Genomic DNA, 19,865 nt, shown 5'->3' with positions numbered 1-19,865 from the left:
TACAGAATGTAGTGTGAACAAGCCTGAAGCCTGTACTGTTGTATAAAGGAGATTAATATGTCAACATGAGTCAATATCCAAGAAGCTATGTTTTGTACTCAATAATGCAGATGTCTGTCTTTTTTCCCTAACTTCTCAGGAGCTGGAGGCTGGTGTCCATCAGTCAGTGACCATTACCAGTGGCTGCAAGTGGACTTTGGCAGCAGGAAACAGATCAGCTGTATTGCAACTCAAGGCAGATACAGCAGCTCTGATTGGGTAACACAGTACCGGATGCTTTATAGTGATACAGGGAGAAATTGGAAGCCATATCATCAAGATGGAAATGTTTGGGTAAGTGACTGTCAAACTGTGTGACATGTTGACCTCCATATGTGCATTTCAACTATATTGTGTTTCACTAAAAATCCCTGAAATCTAGTGGTTAGATTCATTCCTAAATGGCCATAGAACAGCATGGCTGATGTTCTTCCTGCTTAATGGATGGTGTATGTGAGTGAGTGAGTGTGTGAGTGTGTGTGTGTGTGTGTGTTTGTGTGTACATGTGCTTGCTTGCTTCTGAATACTGTAAGGTGGAATATTTGCCCAATAGTATTTTTTTTCTCCTTTGGTGGTAGAATATGTCTTCAGGGATATCGAAAAAGTACAGAATTTGGTACTGGATGAAGAGCTCAGTGGCCTGATCATCTCAGCTTTCTCTCTTTTTTCTGTTGTAAAAATCAGTCCTCTTGATCTTATGTGGCTGTGAAGATAGCCTTGACACTGCATGTGTTATGTGGTATAACCTTCAAATCAGTATAACTCAGTATAATTCCCAGTGGTAAAGATTTCAGTGCACAGAGCAACTGCTTGTCCCGCCCTATGAGTCATAGGAGCAGACTAAATTAAGCAAAAAGATCTAATATATGCCGATATGTCAACTTTACATAGCATATGTAGATTGTGTCATTTGACTTTCCTTGGCACTGCATTCTAAAATTGTTTTTAACGTGAAGAGCACACTCACCGTCCCAAATATTGTTTTGTAGGGCTCTCAACTCCCCCTTCGCAAACCTAAGTTCAGTGATGCTTTGGCAATAGTGTGTCTCAACTTAAAGGAGAAAGTAGAAGAACAAGAAACTCAAAGTGCAGAGATCAGCAACTTCTGTGCTAAAGCAGTTTAATATCAAATGATACAGCCAGGGGACAAAATCTGGGAAATGAAGGAATGAATAAAAAGAGAGCAGCAGTCTGGGAGCATGGGGTGGGAGGGAGCAAGAATGTTCTGGGGACATAATTTCTAAGAAAGATATCAAGGAGAACAAACTGTGACAATCTACATAAAATGTTGAAATGCTCCTCTTCTGCATGCATTAGAGAAAGGAGTTCTATAATTATTGCTATGTAAGAAAGAAATCGAACATCACACAGTGAGGTGGAGATAGGAACAGTTCTTTCAAGGTGAATTTAGAGTAAGCTTTCTGTTTCTGTAAAGTAGGTTTTCTGCCTTTACCCCCTTGTGCTTTGGGGAGACATTTCATTTTCTTTGATTTTTAATAACATTAGTGGGCCTGCTGTCTTGTACCATGCCAGTTTCCTCCGGTAAGTTCACTTCTATATATTGGAAATCTGCTTTTTCAGAGGTTGAGAAGTACAGGAAAGCAGACATTGTCTGAATATTTTTGGGGAAAGGTGTGGCTTGCACCTAGTTCACAAAGGAGTTTGTGGGCATGGTAGATGGAAAGAACTTATGTTGCTCCTCCATCACACTATTTTTGTTAATGTATGGCCCCTGGTGAATATATGGGCAAAGTGTGAGTTAGGGATGTACACAAATTGAGATTCATTCACTGATTCGAAGCATACCTTGGGCACCTTTAAAAGTACCTACTCCTCTGCCACCCAATGCAGCTTCCTACTCTGACAGCACACACCCCAGCACCTCTCGTGACGGCATGGTGGCAGCATGCATATGGTGTCTGCATATGCATGGCGGCCATTTGTGCGGTCAGCATGGTTGCTGGCGATGCAAATGGCTGCCACGCATGCATGGAGGCGATGTGCATGCCGCCAATGTATGAGAGGTGCTGAGGGGGGCACCGACATAGTACTGGTTGCTGAGGGGGTGCATGCCACAGCTGTGTGGAGTGGTGGAGGAGCAGGTTCAGACTTGCTCTCCTCACTTTTAAAGATGCCCAATGCGTGCTTCAAATCAGTGTACAAATCTCAGTTTGTGCACATCCCTAGCCACCTAATGGCTCAGTGGGGAAAAACTTGACTAGCAAGCCAGAGGTTGCCAGTTCGAATCCCTGCTGGTATGTTTCCTAGACTATGGGACTATGAGAAACACCTATATTGGGCAGCAGTGGTATAGGAAGATATTGAAAGGCATCATCTCATACTGCATGGGAGGAGGCAATGGTAAACCCCTCCTGCATTCTACCAAAGACAACCACAGGGTTCTGTGGTCACCAGGAATTGACACCGACTTGACGGCACACTTTACCTTTACTTAGTGTGAGGATGTAAGTATTGAGGATAAAGTAAAGATACCTGGAGGGTAAAAAATACAGCATCTGCTCTGTTAACACGTACATTAAAATGAAGAAATTGTAGATGCTTTGCAGTAGATACCTTATCCCATTGAATAATTTATAGTAAATGGGCTTTGATACTGTGGCCAGGCAGGACAAACTCTCCGTTAACTTATACTGCAATAGCACCACTTTAATGGAATCAGCATTCCCCAATTGCAGGACTAAATTAGCACTAATGGTTGAATATCTGCTTTCATTTAAATATGTTCGTTTCCATTGATCTTCAAACTAGACTAAGGGTAATGTAATAAAGAAAAAGGATCAGATGTTGTCCACCTTCCCCAACAGCACAACTAAAACAGCCTTATATTTACAGCTTCTTCCTCTCATTCATATTCCCCTAAAGTTAAAAATGAAATGGCCAGGAAAGGCGGATCATGACTTCTGCTAATATTAGCAAGTTAAACACCTTAAGATGCACAGACAGTCCTTAATGCTTGGAGTACAATAGCTAGGCAACCATCTTCTATTTAACTTTACTTTAAAGAGTTATTTTCATTGATTCCATCACCAGTGTCTCAGTGTGTAGCAGACAACGTGAGTTGGCCAAAGATGTAGATGCTCCTGAGAAATAATCACATGTGGCCTGAAGCCCAGGGAAGGAGCAATGCCTTCCCTAGCTAGTGTATCTGCTTAGAAGACACATTATAATAGAGTAACCCCCATCTGCACAGCTTTTATGGACCCTCCTGGGGATGTTTCTTCAAATATCAGCTATGGATGGCATCCAAACTAACAGCACATTGATGCAACAGGGTTTTCCATCATATGGGTGGGGGGAATGTGATTTTGGTGCTCCCCTGCTTTCCCCAGCAGCTGCCAGTACCTCCAAAAAGTATGTTTGTGAGGGCTGGGGAACACTAAAGGACATATTTTTAAAAGGCAAGGCACAGACAGCTGCAGAGAGAAGGGGGTGATCACAGAAAGCTGCAGCCTCATGCATAGAGAACCTTGTTGCGTCAATGTGCTATTAGTTTGGATCTCGGTCAGTATTTGAAAGGATAATAACAGACATATTGCAAAGATCCTATTGCAAGTTGATTACAGTACTTTCTCAACAATAAGTGTCAGTTCACATAATGTGGTGGGACACAAGACCAAGACTCAGGCTCATATGTGCCTCCTCCCCAATTGTGTGGCATGTCATATGCCATCTTGGGCCTACATATACATTTGTATGCATGTACAGCCCATATCTACAACCACTTAAAAGGGGCAGGTGGTCTCACAAGTGGTGCCTCATGTGACATTCTACATGTTGCTGATCATATGTACGACTGAGACTCTTACCCATGCCTGTAGGCCGGATTGAGGTAGAAACTAGCCCTTGAAGACACTGATGTGATCTACTCAGAATGTTATTCACTCTGAACTCCCTGCACACTTTATAACAGTAAGGAAAATCTTAAAACATTCAAATTCCAACTTTCATCAAAAGCTGTTTCATATCTTCAGAAACATCCTTATCTAACATTGATTAGTATTTGGACCAAAAGAATGCTTGCCTACAGGAACTGGCCTTTCAAGCACTGATGAAAATGTTACATTTACTTCATTGGCCAACACAGAGGCTGTTCACATGGGCAGCCAAGACCAGGCTTGAGAAGCCCAGCCTGGGCTCAGCTGCCTGTGTGCACCACCGAGATCGATCCTGACCCCGGCTCTGCCTCAGCCCCAAGCCTGAGGGATTTACCCCAGGCTTTAACCTGGTTTTAAGGGCACGGGTACGCCTTAACCCCAGGTTTGAAGTCATGTGTGTGTGCGGGCTGCAGGCAGCCCAGGCATACACAGAGCCAGGTTGCAAGAGTGCCCAGCTGAGAGATGATCCCTCAGTGCAACACGCTCCTGGTGCAGTGCATTGAGGGATGCCAGAGGTCTTCCTCCTCTTGCTCCCTGCTCTGCTGATTGCCACGGCTCCACTTGCCAGCCCACCACCCCACCGGCATTTATGGTCATTTGCACAACCTTATAGTTATGTAGTGACTGAGGCTGTATCAGTTTTACAAAATTGAGTGGGACTGGGCATCTCATACATGTTAAATCCTAGTTGTGGACCGTATCTGTCTTTTTAAATAAATAAATAAATAAATAAATAAATAAATAAATAAATATTAACATAGTTTTGAAACTGGGAAATAGTGAGATGAATTTATGTACAGGTGGGCCTCGTTATTCACAGGGGTTCCATTCCCACCAATTTCCACAGATAATGAAACTGCAAATAATGAGACATTGATTCTATGGCAATTGGAGGGATAGGTTCTTGGAGGGCAAAAATGCAATAAAAAGCAGAAATAAGTGAAATAAAGTATTGTGTTATGCTCTACAGGTGTTCAGCTGCCCAGCAATGCCCCCCACAACTCTCAATTCTACTGATTTACCGAGAAAAATCACAGGGATTTTTTTTTGTTACAAAAGACCCACAAAATGGCTCAGTTTAGAAAAATGGTGGCTAGAAATGACCTCAGAGGTTATTTCTGGTTACCTAGGAACCATGGATATGCGGATTTTAACCCTTTTTGCACCCACATATGCCGCAGTCAGGTCTCCATTGCCTGACCACAGATATGTGATGCTGCAGGTGTTGGAACTGCATGTGATGAGATCCACCTATATTTTGTTGAAAGAAAGATTTTTTTAAAAAACACAACAATGTGCACAGCATAAGATTTTTAGAGTGGCATCAAAATATTTTCTAATTTTGATATTTGGATCAAAATTACCATAGCCTTTGCCTTCACACTCCTTGGCCTCATTTGCCCTTCCTGACACTGTATTTATGATGAATGAAAAGTAAGGAGGACACACGGGTCATAAAGAAAGAAACCATATACATAAGAATATGTATATAAACCGTGTATAGTAATCTATTGAAAAATTACACACCATAAATCAATATCGTATTACCAGAAAAACATTGTATCCAAAAAATGCCATACAAACAAGTTCCTTACACATCTGTGGTAATTCAAAGAATGGACAATTGTATGGATGTATTAACAAGAAAGAAACTCACAATGGCAATGAAAGAGTCCCAAGGTTGTAGCTGAAGGGTCAAAAGGTGATCGAAAGTTCCTTTTAGGTGTACAATAAATCAAGAGCTTCCTGTAGTGTGTCACAGGATCAGTTCTTACACTTGCTCAATCTTGCTACTGCTCCAAAAGATCAATTCTTGCTGTTATTCACTGTTACTCAACAGGTATCCTAGGTAAGCAGGTATCTAGGTAGTTTGTAGCCTGTTTCCTCCTGCTCTATGCAGGGCTTCGTCAGGAGAAGTTTTTAACAATTTTCATTAGTGGCTCATTCTACAAAGAATAAAAAACACACAATAATACAGTGATCCCTTCACTATTCAAATACTTTCAAAAGAATTATATAAACTCAAAAAGAGGGAAGATTTACTTACTTTGTTGCTCCTTACTTTAGACAATTTTCATTAATAGCTCTTTTTCAGTAGTTTCGCATTGGAACTCTACTGATTCAGGGTTGTTCAAAAAACAACTCCTGCAATGCTGCTTAATATACCCTTCAACCTCCCTCAGCGATGATGAATATTTATATATTGCTTTTCAACAAAAGTTCCCAAAGCGGTTTACATACATACATACATACATACATACATACATACATACATACATACATACATACTCTCTCTCTCTCTGGCTTCCTGTCCCCAAAGGATGCTGGGCTGGGGATGGATAGGTCCAGTTGCTCTTCCCCTGCTAAATAAAGAAAATCACCACTTTAAAAAGGTGTCCATTTGTTCAGTTAGCAGGGGTCCGCAGGTTAATATGATTGGTTATCAGGTTAATATGATTGGCTGTGGTGACCTACATTATTTTTGTTTATGACTGTCAATGACACCATTGGGAGAAAAAGCCAAGAGAACAAAAGGAGAGCTGGTCTTGTGGTAGCAAGTATGACTTGTCCCCTTAGCTAAGCAGGGTCTGCCCTGGTTGCATATGAATGGGAGACTAGAAGTGTGAGCACTGTAAGATATTCCCCTTAGGGGATGGAGCCACTCTGGGAAGAGCATCTAGGCTCCAAGTTCCCTCCCTGGCTTCTCCAAGATAGGGCTGAGAGATTCCTGCCTGCAGCCTTGGAGAAGCCGCTGCCAGTCTGTGAAGACAATACTGAGCTAGATAGACCAATGGTCTGACTCAGTATATGGCAGCTTCCTATGTTCCTATGACCATAACCCTATTCAGATGTTATTTCAAAAAAGCTGTACATGAGTATCTGAAAAGCTGGATCCGAAGCATGCTGGAATTCTCACCCAGTATGTCACTCACCTCCCACCTGTGCTCTTCACGGTTAGGGCAATGTTTGTCTAACCAATGCCCTAACCATGATGGTGGGCATTTCTGTGATGGGCACCCCAGGGTACTGATTTAAAAAAAAAAGCCTGCCGTCACGGTTAGGGCATTTGCTTCTTCAGACAAATGCCCTAACTGTGAAAGGCAGGAGGGTGGAATGACACGTCAGAATGGTACTTATGGAGCACCTTGGGACAACTGTACTAACGTACAACTTTTTTGAACTGACATCTAAATGCGGCTATTGTCATTAATTGTCTATCTATCTATCTATCTATCTATCTATCTATCTATCTATCTATCTATCTATCTATCTCCCACTCTTCCTCCAAGGAGCCCAGAGTAGTGTACATGGTTGTGTTTGTCTTCACAACAACCCTGTGAAGTAGTTTAGACTGAGAGATACGTGACTGGCCCAGAGTCACCCAGTGAGTTTCGTGGCTGAATGGGGATTTGAACTTAGTGTTGCTAGCAAGTTCCCAGAAGCTTGTGTTTGAGTCTCCAGACATGGAGATCTTACTCTTGACATGCTCAGGAGCCTCACAGCATCATGAGCTCCCCGTTTATGGCACACAGGGACAGGACAGTGGGCCAGTCGACCCTAGATTTGGCTACTAACAAGCAAATTGGAAAGGGATCGGATGCATGTCTTCCCTGTGTTGGATGCCCTCCCTATGTCTACCCTAAGTAGACCCCAGAAGTTAACTTAAAGCAGGTTAACTTTCAGTCAAGGCCACTCTGCACTTGGAGTGAACTGCCTCAGCCTCCCTGTTACTTCGTAAAGGATAGCAGCAAGCTAATGCACCAATTAACTCAACAGGAAGCATGCAGATAAGGCTCACAGAGGTAACTCTCCTCCCTCACAAAAGTTGAGTCAGCAATAAGGACCTCGAGGTGCACCCATTAAAAGTACTGATTGGATTACTGGACCTTCTGTCCATGCAGATTTCCCTTTCTCATGTCTGTGCATGCATTGGTATACATTCATCGTAGTCATGTGAAGTCGTGTATACCATATTGTCAATATAAACTAGCTTTAAACCAACTACAGGCAGGAAATGTCATCTTAAAATCAACCCAACGTGTTAACCTATACCAAAAATAATACCGCATGTGAACAAGTGTCCCATGACAATAGGAAAGAATATTGTTGCAGTGGTAGTATATTTCATGAGCAGGTGAAGAAACTTTAATTGGGCAAAACATTTTTTGCGGGGGGGGGGGACTTATACACCATTAAACACCACAGATGTTGACACGACAAAATGTATTTTGGATGTATGGAGATACATCCCAACAAACATCACAAAAATAGTGTGTATGATTCTATAGCACTTCTTCTGCTCTTTACTTTCCCTAGAATGAGAATCTTAAATGCCAAACCTTTCCCCAGATTACAGTGTATACAGATAGTATAGTGATTAGATTTACACATGACTTTCATTATAGCAAAAGGTCAATGTATGATCGGAATTCACTCATCTGCCATGCTTCATCTTTTAATGTCAGGAGATATTGATGTAACGAGGAAGCCAGCTGAAGAATAATAACATCAAAAAATACCAATTTTTGAACTTTTAAGGAAGTGCCATGAATAGAAGTACTCAGTGAATGTAGATTCAAAAGCTGATTAACTTGGCGTCTCAAGCAGTATTTCCCCCCATTGCTAATTTAGAAAATTAAACATGGCTAACCAAACTTTGTACCCCCTATCATGTGCTGTTTAGAGGCCACTGTAAGCATCTCATTAAGGAATGAAACAGAAACACTTCAAACTAAAACAAAACAAAACTCTAAACATACAGTATGTATCTGCTTTCAGATGATAAAACAGGGGGAAATTGCAAATTAAGGACTGGACCAAACCTTCTCCATTAAACCTCTATTAGCCATGTAATTCAGTTATGACACGCTGCACTTGTGCATCTGAATAGCTTGAAATGTAACAGCAATTTGCATCCAGATGAATGAAAACACGAGGCATAATTATAAGTAAAGGGCCATGACTTTATTAATTCAACATCCAATAGTCAATGACAAGGGATTGACCCTCCATCACTACAGTGCAGAAACTAGAAACTCACAACCCATGATGTGAGTTCCAACCTAGAATGCAATGAGCCGGGTCTCACAATCAGTGAGACCTGGTTTGGAAGGGTGAGCAGGGAGGGAGCAGGGAGGGAACACGATTCCTGGCTCTGTGACGGAGCCAGCGGGGGCTGGGGAGCTTGGGGGCCATGCGGCCCCCGGAAGCTCCAGTATGCCCTGCATGAGAGTAACCAAGTACTCTACTTGTGCGTAACCGCAGCACAAAGCCGTGCCACGGCTACTCACGATCTTTAAAACCAGGTTTGAGGAGTGCTCACTCCGCAAACCTGGTTTTAGGGGAGGGGTACTTAGGCAGGTTACCCGCCTAGGAACCACCGGGCTTGCAGCCTCCGCTAGCCCGATTTCACCCCATCGTGTGAATAGCCTCAATGAGTGACACACTTTGGCTTTGAGTACATCGTGGCCCTTGGGCTGAATGCTGACCTTCTTAGCCGACCTAAGGTCAAGGCTTATGCAGAAGGCATCCCTCTACAAACTGTCAAACCTTTAAGGTTGGTAATGCCCCTGCAGGCTATAGAAAGCACCAGCTAGCACTCCGTGAACCATAAATAATCTAGGGACTGACTCAGGACTCCTCGTGATACCAAATATGTGCCTTCAAGTGCTCACCAAGGCCTAAACTAATACTTCCCATTCCTCACAGTACCTACCATTGTGACCAGGGAAAACCTAAATACCTATGGCGGTGTGAAGGAATGAGGCCTGAACCTCCTCTTTTTGTATCTAAGACTTCTGTATGGCGATTATTTTGCTTACTTCCTAAGTTAAAAAGCTGTGCTGGGGTCAAAGGTTCACAGCTCCTATTCTACAGTTTGGTTTAGGAGGGAGGATAATTTTACTGGTTTAATTTTGGAGGGAAGAGAGGATTTGATTTGATTTGATTTGTTTTAAAATAATGAAGGGAACTTGAGTTGTTTGGTTTGTTTGAAATGAATTGGAGGGAAATGGAGAATATAAGGAGGCTGCCTTCAGCAGAGTTTTAGTGCAAGTTGGAGAGCTGAAGCAAGTCCAAGTGAAGGAGTTCAAGTTGGTTGGAGTTTAAGTTGGAGAGCTGAAGAGAGTTCAAGGGAAGGAGTTCAAGTTGCTGTCAGAATCGGAGCTGGGGCTAGAAAGATAGTTGAGAAATCCCTGGGAGAGTTGTGACTCTTTGAAGGACTGAATCACTCCCAAAGCAGCTGAAGGAACAGTCTGGGATTGAACCCCTAGAACTGGGAAGGCAAAGCAGGACCTGAGGCTGAGCAAGGGCCAAGGGACAAGCCAGGCTTGCTGCAGAAGCTGACTAGGGGTGATTGCAAGTAGACTTTTGGTAAAGACTCTGAGGTAGGGACCAGGATGAGTGCAGGATACATTGGATGTGTTTTTCTCATATTTTATTTATTCCTTGTGTTCATATGGTTGCTGTTTTGTACTAAATTTTCCAAAAGAGCCATTGTTCTGAACTGAACGATTTTAAAGTAAAGTTTTCTTGTTTTGAAGTTAAAATTTTTTAGCTTCTGTCTGTTCCCCCACCCCACACTTAGAGGCCTTTCCACCCTACCTAACTTTGAATGAGACAGAGGTTCAGAAGGCTGTTTTAGTAGACACAGCAGAAAAAATACAAAAGTCTACTTGGTGGCAGCGGTGAAGCTAAAAGTCACGGGGCTGGTTGAGACCAGGCCGTGACATGTGGTGGAAGCATGGTAGGATCCATGACAAGGGGATTATGTGAGGTAGGCAAAAAATACCCATATCACTAGCCAATTAGATGAAGGCTAAAAAAAATTCTACCTCACCCCCAAAAGGACAACCAGCCAAAACCCACACTTCCGCCTAAGAGTGGAAAGGGAAGGGTCCTTTCTATCATGCTGATTGCCAAATCAGGAGCATGCAGGCCATAATGGATCCTAAGCCCCACCCCATCCTGGTCCGGCAGCCAATACTATGCCCCCCTTTGCCTCATGCTTTATTAAAAATGAACAAGCAAGCTGTGTGCAAGAGCGAGTGGCTAGATTCTTCATACTGACAGTTGGTATATAGTGTCTACTACTGATGGTTTGTTTCCAGTGTTTCCAGTCTCTCAGTCATGTCCATGTGCAATCTTGTATATGTTACCAATGCAGACTGGCTCTCAAATAACTTGTATTAACGGAAAGAATGTGAGCTTCAATGGATTGTGTTCACTTCAACAGATTGTGTAGGCCATCTACACTGCACATAATTATCTGGCACAGATATGATCATCACTTAATGTTCTGTATTAGAACTGAAATGAATATTCATGGATATCTGGCATTTATGAACATATCCAGTATTGCCTTTTGAATTTGAAAGTTCACCTCTTTTAAAATTCTTTTTGTTGACATTTTCAACAAACTACAAAGGTAAAATGAAAACTAGCAAAAAGGTCATGCAATTCTGGGACAAAAATATATAACACAACCATAGGAAATGAAGCCTATTCATTGGTATAAGCACAAACACGTACATTTAACCAAATGTGTCTTTCTAAACAGTCTGGTGATGAGCTAAGGTGGGAGGCTTAGGAAGAGAAGGGTCATGGTTAATATATGCACAAGAGATGCCAAGCAGCATGAAGGTATTAGATTTGACCAGGCCTCTGGAGAGCCATGACTTTTTCTAAAAGAGCCAGATGCCATATTGGGACTAGAGTGTATCCGTTTTATAGCTGACATGGATCAGGTAACTTTCAGTGCTGCATAGTCTCAGTATGCATGGCAACAGAATGAGAATGAGTTCTCTATAGAGAAAGCTGCTCTTTCCCCCCAGCTTCCAGTGTGGTGTCAGGTGGGCAGAACTGCATCCTGCTGTGGGCAAAGTGATGAGACACATTGGGCTGAAGGTCTGGCAATGTTGCCTGGCAGGACTAAATAAGCTAGCCCTGCCTTACACTGGCCATCTTTCTCTGTTTGCTCAGTGCCCGCCCGCTCATTTGTCAGTGAGGTAGACCTAATTGCTGCTAGGTCAACTAATGTAGTGCCTGGTCACAGCAACAGATGAGTGTGAATACAGGAGGATCACAGATTCTAAGACTGGATCTCTCTTTGGGGATTTGCTTGCTCCACCCACTTAGAGTTATAAGGCATGGGGCGGGAGTTGGGGTTTGTTTGTTTGTTTATACGATTTATATATCACCCTTCCAAAAATGGCTCAGGGCGGTTTACAACAATGGTTCAGGGGGTTGGGCAAACCTCCCTCAACTCTTCAACCTTTGTGCAGCCATCAACCTTCCTCAACTTCAGTTGTGCGGCCCTTAAGAGGTGACAGCAGTCAGGTGAATGCTGCTGTCCTCAGATCCCCGTTTGCTTGCCCAAGGAGTGGGGATGCAGAAATTGCCTTGGCGGGAACTACCTCAGCCATAGGAATCAAACCGCCTTGGGATTGTTTTTAATGAACGGCGGTATATAAATCTAAAAACAAACAAACAAACAAACAAACTACATTATAGGTTGGTTTATGTTGTAGATCCATGTTTAAAGTTTGTTTAATAAAGCTGTAGTCCAAGTTTTAATCCATAGCATGCATCTTGTCTCTTTGGGGACCTGGCTGCAAATCCTTTATGAGCTTCCCCCCAAAACTGACAGGGAGAGCTGGCTTAGGCTCCAGATTAATCAAGTGTTTTAGCACTATTGACATCTTTTGATTGTTTGATCAAGAATAGAAAAATGCCAGTATCAAAGTCAAAGTTCTTTATTTGCGACCCAAGGTCAGCATAACATAACATAACAAAACATCTCATAGCATTAAAAAATACAATAAGGAAGTGAAATATTTAAATATATAGATGAATATCCACAAACAAATGATCAATAAAATTTTAAAAATTAATCAAGGAAAAGCTCGCTGCCGCAACAGTACTGCAATAGAATAGAATTTAGCCACCTTAAAGGTGACATCTAAAGTTCTATCCGCAAGAAGATAGGAAACATAATAATCTCCAGAGCAACCTGGGAAGGGTGTCAGAAGAGGAGTAAGTAAGGAACATCTTAATATATAATGGACAGTGCAACAAAACATGTTGGATGGATTCAACTTCCCCCATACCACATGGGCATAATCTATCCTCTCTAGGAATCCCCAGAAACCTCCCTGAGAGCACCGCTGAAGGTAACATATCAAGTCTTGCTCTAAAAAAGGCCCTCTGATAGCATGTCAGGCTCAAGGCATTCAAATAAGCAGCAGGGCCCCAACTAGAACTGCTCAAACCCAGCCTCCTTTTAGTACAATCAGGGATTCGGGAAAGTTCTTGTTGGATTTCAAAGTCCAAGAGTCTTTGTTTCAGGATCTGCCTGGCCTGGTTGTGACTTAACAGGATCAGGTAGTCCATAGACAGACCCAAGGACACAATTTTGTCCTGGATAGCCTGGTCCCAAGTGGGCTGGAATACATCAGCCAAGATAAGAGAAATCCATCCTCGGGGGGAAAATCTGACTTTAAGCCAATAGGTCAAAATAGACAACCAGGCCCAGACCTCGATCTTCAGAACACCCAACTCGAACCTTAATAATGCATTGGGGACACATCTAGGTACTCTAAGTAGAGTCCTAAGGAAGTCATTTTGAACCACATCCATAGACTTGTATGAAGGGAAAGGACCAAGTTGCACCCCATATAATAGCTGGCTCCTAACTTTGGCCGCAAATAATTTCAAGGCGGCCGAAATGATCTCACCTCCTTTAGAATAGAAAAATCTCCGGATAGCCAGAGAACTTCGTGCAGTAAGAGTAACTTGATCTGTATGCGCCTTCTATGAACCCCTTGTTTGCAGGGTCACACCTAAATATCTATATGTATAGACCTGTTCTAACTGTTGATCCTCAATCGACCATCTTAACAGCCTGTGCCTCCTTGAAAAAACCATGACTTTGGATTTTGAGTGATTGATCAAAAGATAATTGGCTCTACAGTAGAGGGCTAATCTTTTCAATGCCTGCCTCAGGCCCACTGTGGTCCTAGCTAAAATAGCAGCATCGTCTGCATAAAGAAGTAGAGCTGCAGATGGTGAATGTAGGCTGGGGTCAGTTAAACAAGGGGCCAAATCATTGAGATATAAATTGAAAAGTGAGGGGGCAAGGAAACATCCCTGCCTCACTCCTTTATAGGTTGGTATAGGTTGTGAGACTTCCCCCTTAGGATGACATCTAATCCTGATGTTCGAGCCTGCATAAAGCTGTTGCATTAAAAAAAGAAGCCGCTTGTCGATGTTCGTTTGAGCTAGCTTCTCCCAAAGCAGTCCTCTAGATATAGAGTTGAGCGCCGATTTGAAATCAGTGAAAGCCACGTACAAAGCCGACCCAGGCTTATCTCCATATTTCCCAATCAAATGACGGAGGATAAAGACCTGATCAATGGTAGATCGTCCAGTTCTAAACCCAGCCTGCTCATCCCCCAAAACACTCTCGTCCTCCATCCAGGTATGAAGTTTGGCTAAAAGGTGCCTGGCATACAGCTTGCTGACTACACTTAACAGTGAAATAGGCCAATAATTCGAGGGGAGATTTCTTTCGCCTTTCTTATAAATTGGCACTATAACAGCGGTACTCCACTCTTTTGGAATTTGTCCAGTGGAGTCTATATAGGTGAAGAGCCTGGCCAGCACAGGGGCCCACCATTCAGTATCCAATTGGATAGCCTCAGGGTTAATACCATCAAATCCTGGGGCCTTACCAGTTTTCATTTCACCTATTAATTTTTCCACCTCCAGTACCGTAACTGGTGACCATGCCAGAACAGAGCTAAAGTCCAACTTCCCAGAAGCTGAAGGGAACTCCCCGAGATTATAAAGATCACTAAAATGAGTCACCCAATCATTCATCGGTACTGCACAGCTGGCATTGAGAGAGTGAGTGCACCACTGTGCATTCACTAAGCGCCAAAACTTAGAGTCATTGGCACCTTTAGCTGCCTCAAAGAGGTCCTTTCACAGAGATCTTAGGGCCAGTACTTTCTTTTCCTTTAGAAGGCCTTTATACTTCTTCTTCTCAGCCAGCAGGTTGGCCTTTGATGTCATCCTAGGATCCTGCTGAGCAGCTCTAAAAGTTGCAACCAGGTCCTTTCTAGCCACTCGGCAATCATGGTTGAACCACTCTCTGGACCTGGGTTTAGGAGAGGAGCTCCCTAAGCTGCCCTGACGAAATGCTCCTGGATAAGTTGTATCAGATGGTGATAATTATCTAAAACTCCAGAGCCTCCAGCTTCATCTAAAAGCTTTTCCCGGCTACACCTCATCTCCTTTGAATTTAATAGGATATGAGTCGAAGCAACCCATCTAGAGTTCCAGTTCACCCAAATCCCACCCAGAGTTGGAGTACAATTGGTGCGGGAACACTCCCAAGATTGAATGCTCCTAGAAGGGATCTTAATCCTTAACAAAACAGGAAAATGATCACAGTCGGGGTATGGAAGTACTGATAACTGCTCCACATATGGTACCAAATCACGGCAAGAAAGCCAATAGACAATGGTGGAGAGACCCTGGCCTGCCCCAAAAGTAAATTCTGCAGGACGATCCCCAGGAACTGCACTGTTCAAAATGTTTAAATCAAAGCAGGTTGTCAGCTGGACAAGGCATAGACCAGCCAGGTTACAAACCCTATCCTTAGCAAGTCGCGGGGGAAGCATAGATGGCCCACATTCCTCTGGTTGGACCTGCTTAAAATGATGATACAACGTAATGTCATCTTGGCCCAGCCTAGCATTAAAATCACCTCCCAAAAGTAAGGAGGCCTTGGGATACATTTCAGCGCAAGCCTCTATGTACATGTGCAGGTTATGCCAGATAGATCTTGTATGTGAGTATCTCTGCTGAGAGGGAGAGTAAACATTGAATTGCAATATCTGAAAAGGCCCAAACTGCAGAAGAACCGCCAACACCCAAGGGACAGGAGAGGGTAGGGGGGTCAGTGTAACATGTAAGGAGGAGGCTACCAGAACTGCCAAACCTCCTTTCGCCCATCCCCCTTTTACACTCGGGGTGGCTGGATTACAAACTACCTGAAAACCTTCCAGAACAATATCCCCCATTGTCTAGGTCTCCTGTAAGAGAAGGATGTCCAAACTGGAGATGAATTGGACCACAGCGCTGTCATCTGACTTAGAAAGCCAGCCAGCCACATTCCACGTGCAGCAAAGTAGTTCTCAAAAATCCAGTCACTGTCAATGGCAGAAGGGGAGTACATCCTCTGCACAAGAAACCAGCCTTGAATTGTTCTTAACAAGGAGACTGGCTGCTGAGGTAAAGTAGGGGTCTGTCAAAAAACCCTGGAGATTGTTAGATTGGATTTGGTTATTCTCCATAAGCGCCAGCCTGGTAAGAGCAACTATATTCTGATCAACAACCAAGGCCCCTCTGTTCAGCCAGTTAATAGAGGGGGGTTGCTTACCCCCACCTGACCAAGGGTTCGGGGGGAGGTATTGCTTCGACTGAGACAAAAGACAGTGTGCACTAGTGGGGAGGTCTTCCATTACTCCCGGTTTAATCACCTTTGTTGATGACACCCCTGTCATATACCTACTCCCTGTCACCTCCATACACAATCCTGATGAAGCAGCACCCTGACCTCTAGCACAAGGGATTCCCGAGAAGCAAGAAGAGGCAGGAGAGTGAGTGTGCATCCCAGCATCATCCGAGACCACTGAGCAAGGGATTCCCGGGAAGCAAGAAGAGGCAGGAGAGCGAGTGTGCATCCAAGCATCATCCGAGACCACTGAACACATGGAGGCACACTCAATGTAGGATCGTGTGATCCACAGGGGGTCCTCTGACATCACAGGCGACTGCCCTGAGTCCCCAGGGGGTTGGCAGACCACAGCCCCTCCTCCGCACAACAAGCTGGAATCTAAACTAAATCGAGAAGAACTTTCTCCATGGTCAGGTACATCCTTCTGCCCTGTAGAAGAGAGCATCACACTCGCCTGCGAACACTCAGCCAGCGACCGAGTGACCCAGGTAGAATCGGTCCAGGGTATCTGGCGCTGCACGAAACTTCCCACCTCCTTACCAAGAGACCCATCTTTGATGGGAGAATAAGGGCAACGGCCACCGCATGGGGGAGATTTCATAGACTTAGCCCTCCAGAGACTCATGCCCCTCTTAATCCGTCGCAGATATCTATCCGCCAGAGATTCAGCTGAGTAACTAGAGAAGACCCTCTTAGGATAAATACTCCACCTGCTCAAAAGGCGCCTCATTCTGACCAGTGAAGCTGGGACTAGTTTATGTTCAAAAATTAACAGCAGTCTCAGACATATGGGTCTCCTGAAGACCGCTTCTTAAAAGCCTTTAGATCCACTGATTCCTCCTCAAAAGCCAATAGCTGAGCTAGAGACTTTTTAATAGCAGAGATAGTGCCCCAGCAATGCTGATTATACTGCTTAAGCAGGATGGTGAGCTCGCATTGACAAGGGAATAATTGAAGTCCCCCCTCTTGATCTAAGCTTAAAACAAAGTCATTTGAAGAAGGGTTGGAGGGGTTAAGATCCGCCAAGTCCATCTGCATGGTTTGAGTGCTGGCTTCCTGAATACCTGGGGGGGGGGCAGTTTTATTACAAAAGCTGTTCTGGAGAATGGTAACCCATTCAAGTATATCCTCTAATTTCGTCAAACTAGTAGAGGACTTCTGGTGTAGATGGATTAAAGTTTCCAATAATAAAGCCAAAGTTTTCACACTCAAGTTTGGCTCTGCTGCCACATCTTTCGAAAAAGAGGTCCTGGAATGAAGGCCAGCATTAGAACATGTATCAATATACACGGAGGAGGCTGCTTCTGGCTGAGAAGAGTTATCCACAGTCACCCCACTTTGCCTGGGAGAAGGAGAGGGGTGGATGCCAAGTGTATAAGAATCTAAAAAACTCTCTATAGCATTGTTGACGGAGCAACCTCGGTCGATTGAGCAAACTTCAGCTTCCTCTATGGTAGAAACATTAGGCTTAGGATCTTCAAAACACCCCTTGAACTCATTTCTTTCACGGACTCCTCTATCCATATTGGGGGAGGTAAGAAAACAATCAATCTTGGTCTGGGTGGATCCAGGGGCCAGTTTGGCTTGTACTTTAGAAGGCAGCTTAGCTGGTAATTTAGCTTGCACCTTAGTCATTTTTCTTTTTGGAAGCGTATCCACTGCAGGTCCACCATCTCTACGGAACCTCCCCCTAAAGCACTTCTTGCAGTTCTTATGGTTCTTATCCATGTTATGTCCCGGCATGATGAATTCTCCTGGTGTTGCTTAAACAGACGCCAAGGTGATAAGATAAAGGCCAGCTGTGTAAATTGACTAAATAATAAATAAAACAAGGACTATACGACCAGCATATAAGCTGCGAACTGCGAGCATTCCTCAATAGAGATTTGCCAAGTTTGAGATAGGCAAACAAAGTAAAACAAGTTAAAAACAACAACTCAGTATCAAATACAGTCAAATATTAATACTATTGTATGCAATCTGTCACATACTGTTTGAAACTAAACGGTATTACACCCTTGTACATAGTCTGGAAACTACATTTGGTTCAAAATGTGGCAGCCAGGCTGGTCTCTGGGTCATCTCGAAGAGACCATATTACTCCTGTATTGAAGGAGTTACACTGGCTGCCGATATGTTTCCAGGCAAAATACAAGGTGTTAGTTATAACCTATAAAGCCCTAAACAGTTTGAGCCCTGGGTATTTAAGAGAACATCTTCTTCGTTATGGACCCCAACCTCAATTGAGATCATCAGGAGAGGTCCATCTGTATTTGCCACCAGCTCGTCTGGTGGCTACTCAGGGATGGGCCTTCTCCATTGCTGCCCCGAGGCTTTGGAATGTACTCCCTAGTGAAATAAGAGCCTCCCCATCTCTGACAATTTTTTAAATGTCTTTAAAGATACATCTGTTCACCCAGGCTTTTAACTGATACTGTTTTTATTGTTTTTAATGTTGTTTTAGAATATTGTTTTAAAATTTTAAATCGTTGTGTTTTAAATTTCTTTGTGTGTTTTTTTAAAAAATAATGTTTTAATGTTGTTTTTATCTCGTTGTAAACCGCCCAGAGACATAAGTTTTGGGTGGTATAAAAATATGTTAAATAAATAAATAAATAAATCTGTGGGATTCTCTGCCACAGGATGAGGTGATGGCCACTAGTTTGGATGGCTTTAAAAGGGGCTTATACATATTCATAGAGGACAGGTCTATCAATGGCTACTAGTCTAGTGGCCATAGACCTCTTCCAGCCTTGGAGGAAATATGCCTCTAAACAGCAGTTGCATGGGACAACAGCAAGAGATGGGGTATGCCCTCATCTCTTACCTGTAGGCTTCTCAGATATCTGGGGACCACTGTGTGAAACAGGATGCTGGACTAGAAGGCCTTGGGTCTGATCCAGCAGGTTCTTATGTTCTTACCTGCTGTCACCATTAGTTTGGCAGAGCAGGAAAAATTCTATGCATATATACAGTAATTTTTATTTATGCAGCTTCTAAATGAGTAGTCTCATCTGTTTGGAGGGAAGATTAGCTCTTAATAGGTTTTACCAAATAAGTGAATTACAGTCTGTCTGTGGCGATATAGATAACTTCAGCCTCGAGGGATCTTAATCCGACACCTTTCACAAACACTAAATTGTTATACAATACAGAAAGGTCAGGCTCTGGTCAGGAAAAAAAACATAATCCATTGTTTGTCAAAATAGTTCCAAGTTGCCTCCTTACAACATTGCTTTTCAGATAAATGTATCATGCTTTCGTAGATGCCTTTGGAAACTACCCTGAACTCCAAGGTCTATAGTATGTACTCCCTTTCCACAATTCAGGACACATATTATGAGTGCAGTTCCAAATGATGTCATTTAGAGGATTCCGCCCCCAGCAAACTGTTTTTTGTTTTGTTT

General features: G+C 43.3%; 1 protein-coding gene across 1 annotated transcript in view; it reads left to right on the top strand.

The window, feature by feature from the left end:
• CNTNAP2 (contactin associated protein 2) overlaps positions 1-19,865 on the top strand; it is a 1,803,519-nt gene that overhangs the window by 597,376 nt on the left and 1,186,278 nt on the right. The window contains exon 3 of the mRNA XM_053266196.1: positions 140-333. Coding sequence (XP_053122171.1) covers positions 140-333 — 194 coding nt within the window. The remainder of the gene's footprint in view (positions 1-139; positions 334-19,865) is intronic.

The sequence above is a fragment of the Hemicordylus capensis genome, chromosome 6 (genome assembly GCF_027244095.1).
Source record: "Hemicordylus capensis ecotype Gifberg chromosome 6, rHemCap1.1.pri, whole genome shotgun sequence".
Taxonomy (NCBI): Eukaryota; Metazoa; Chordata; class Lepidosauria; order Squamata; family Cordylidae; genus Hemicordylus; species Hemicordylus capensis.
Note: the sequence above shows the minus strand (reverse complement) of the source record. Positions and strands in the feature narration are given on the sequence as shown.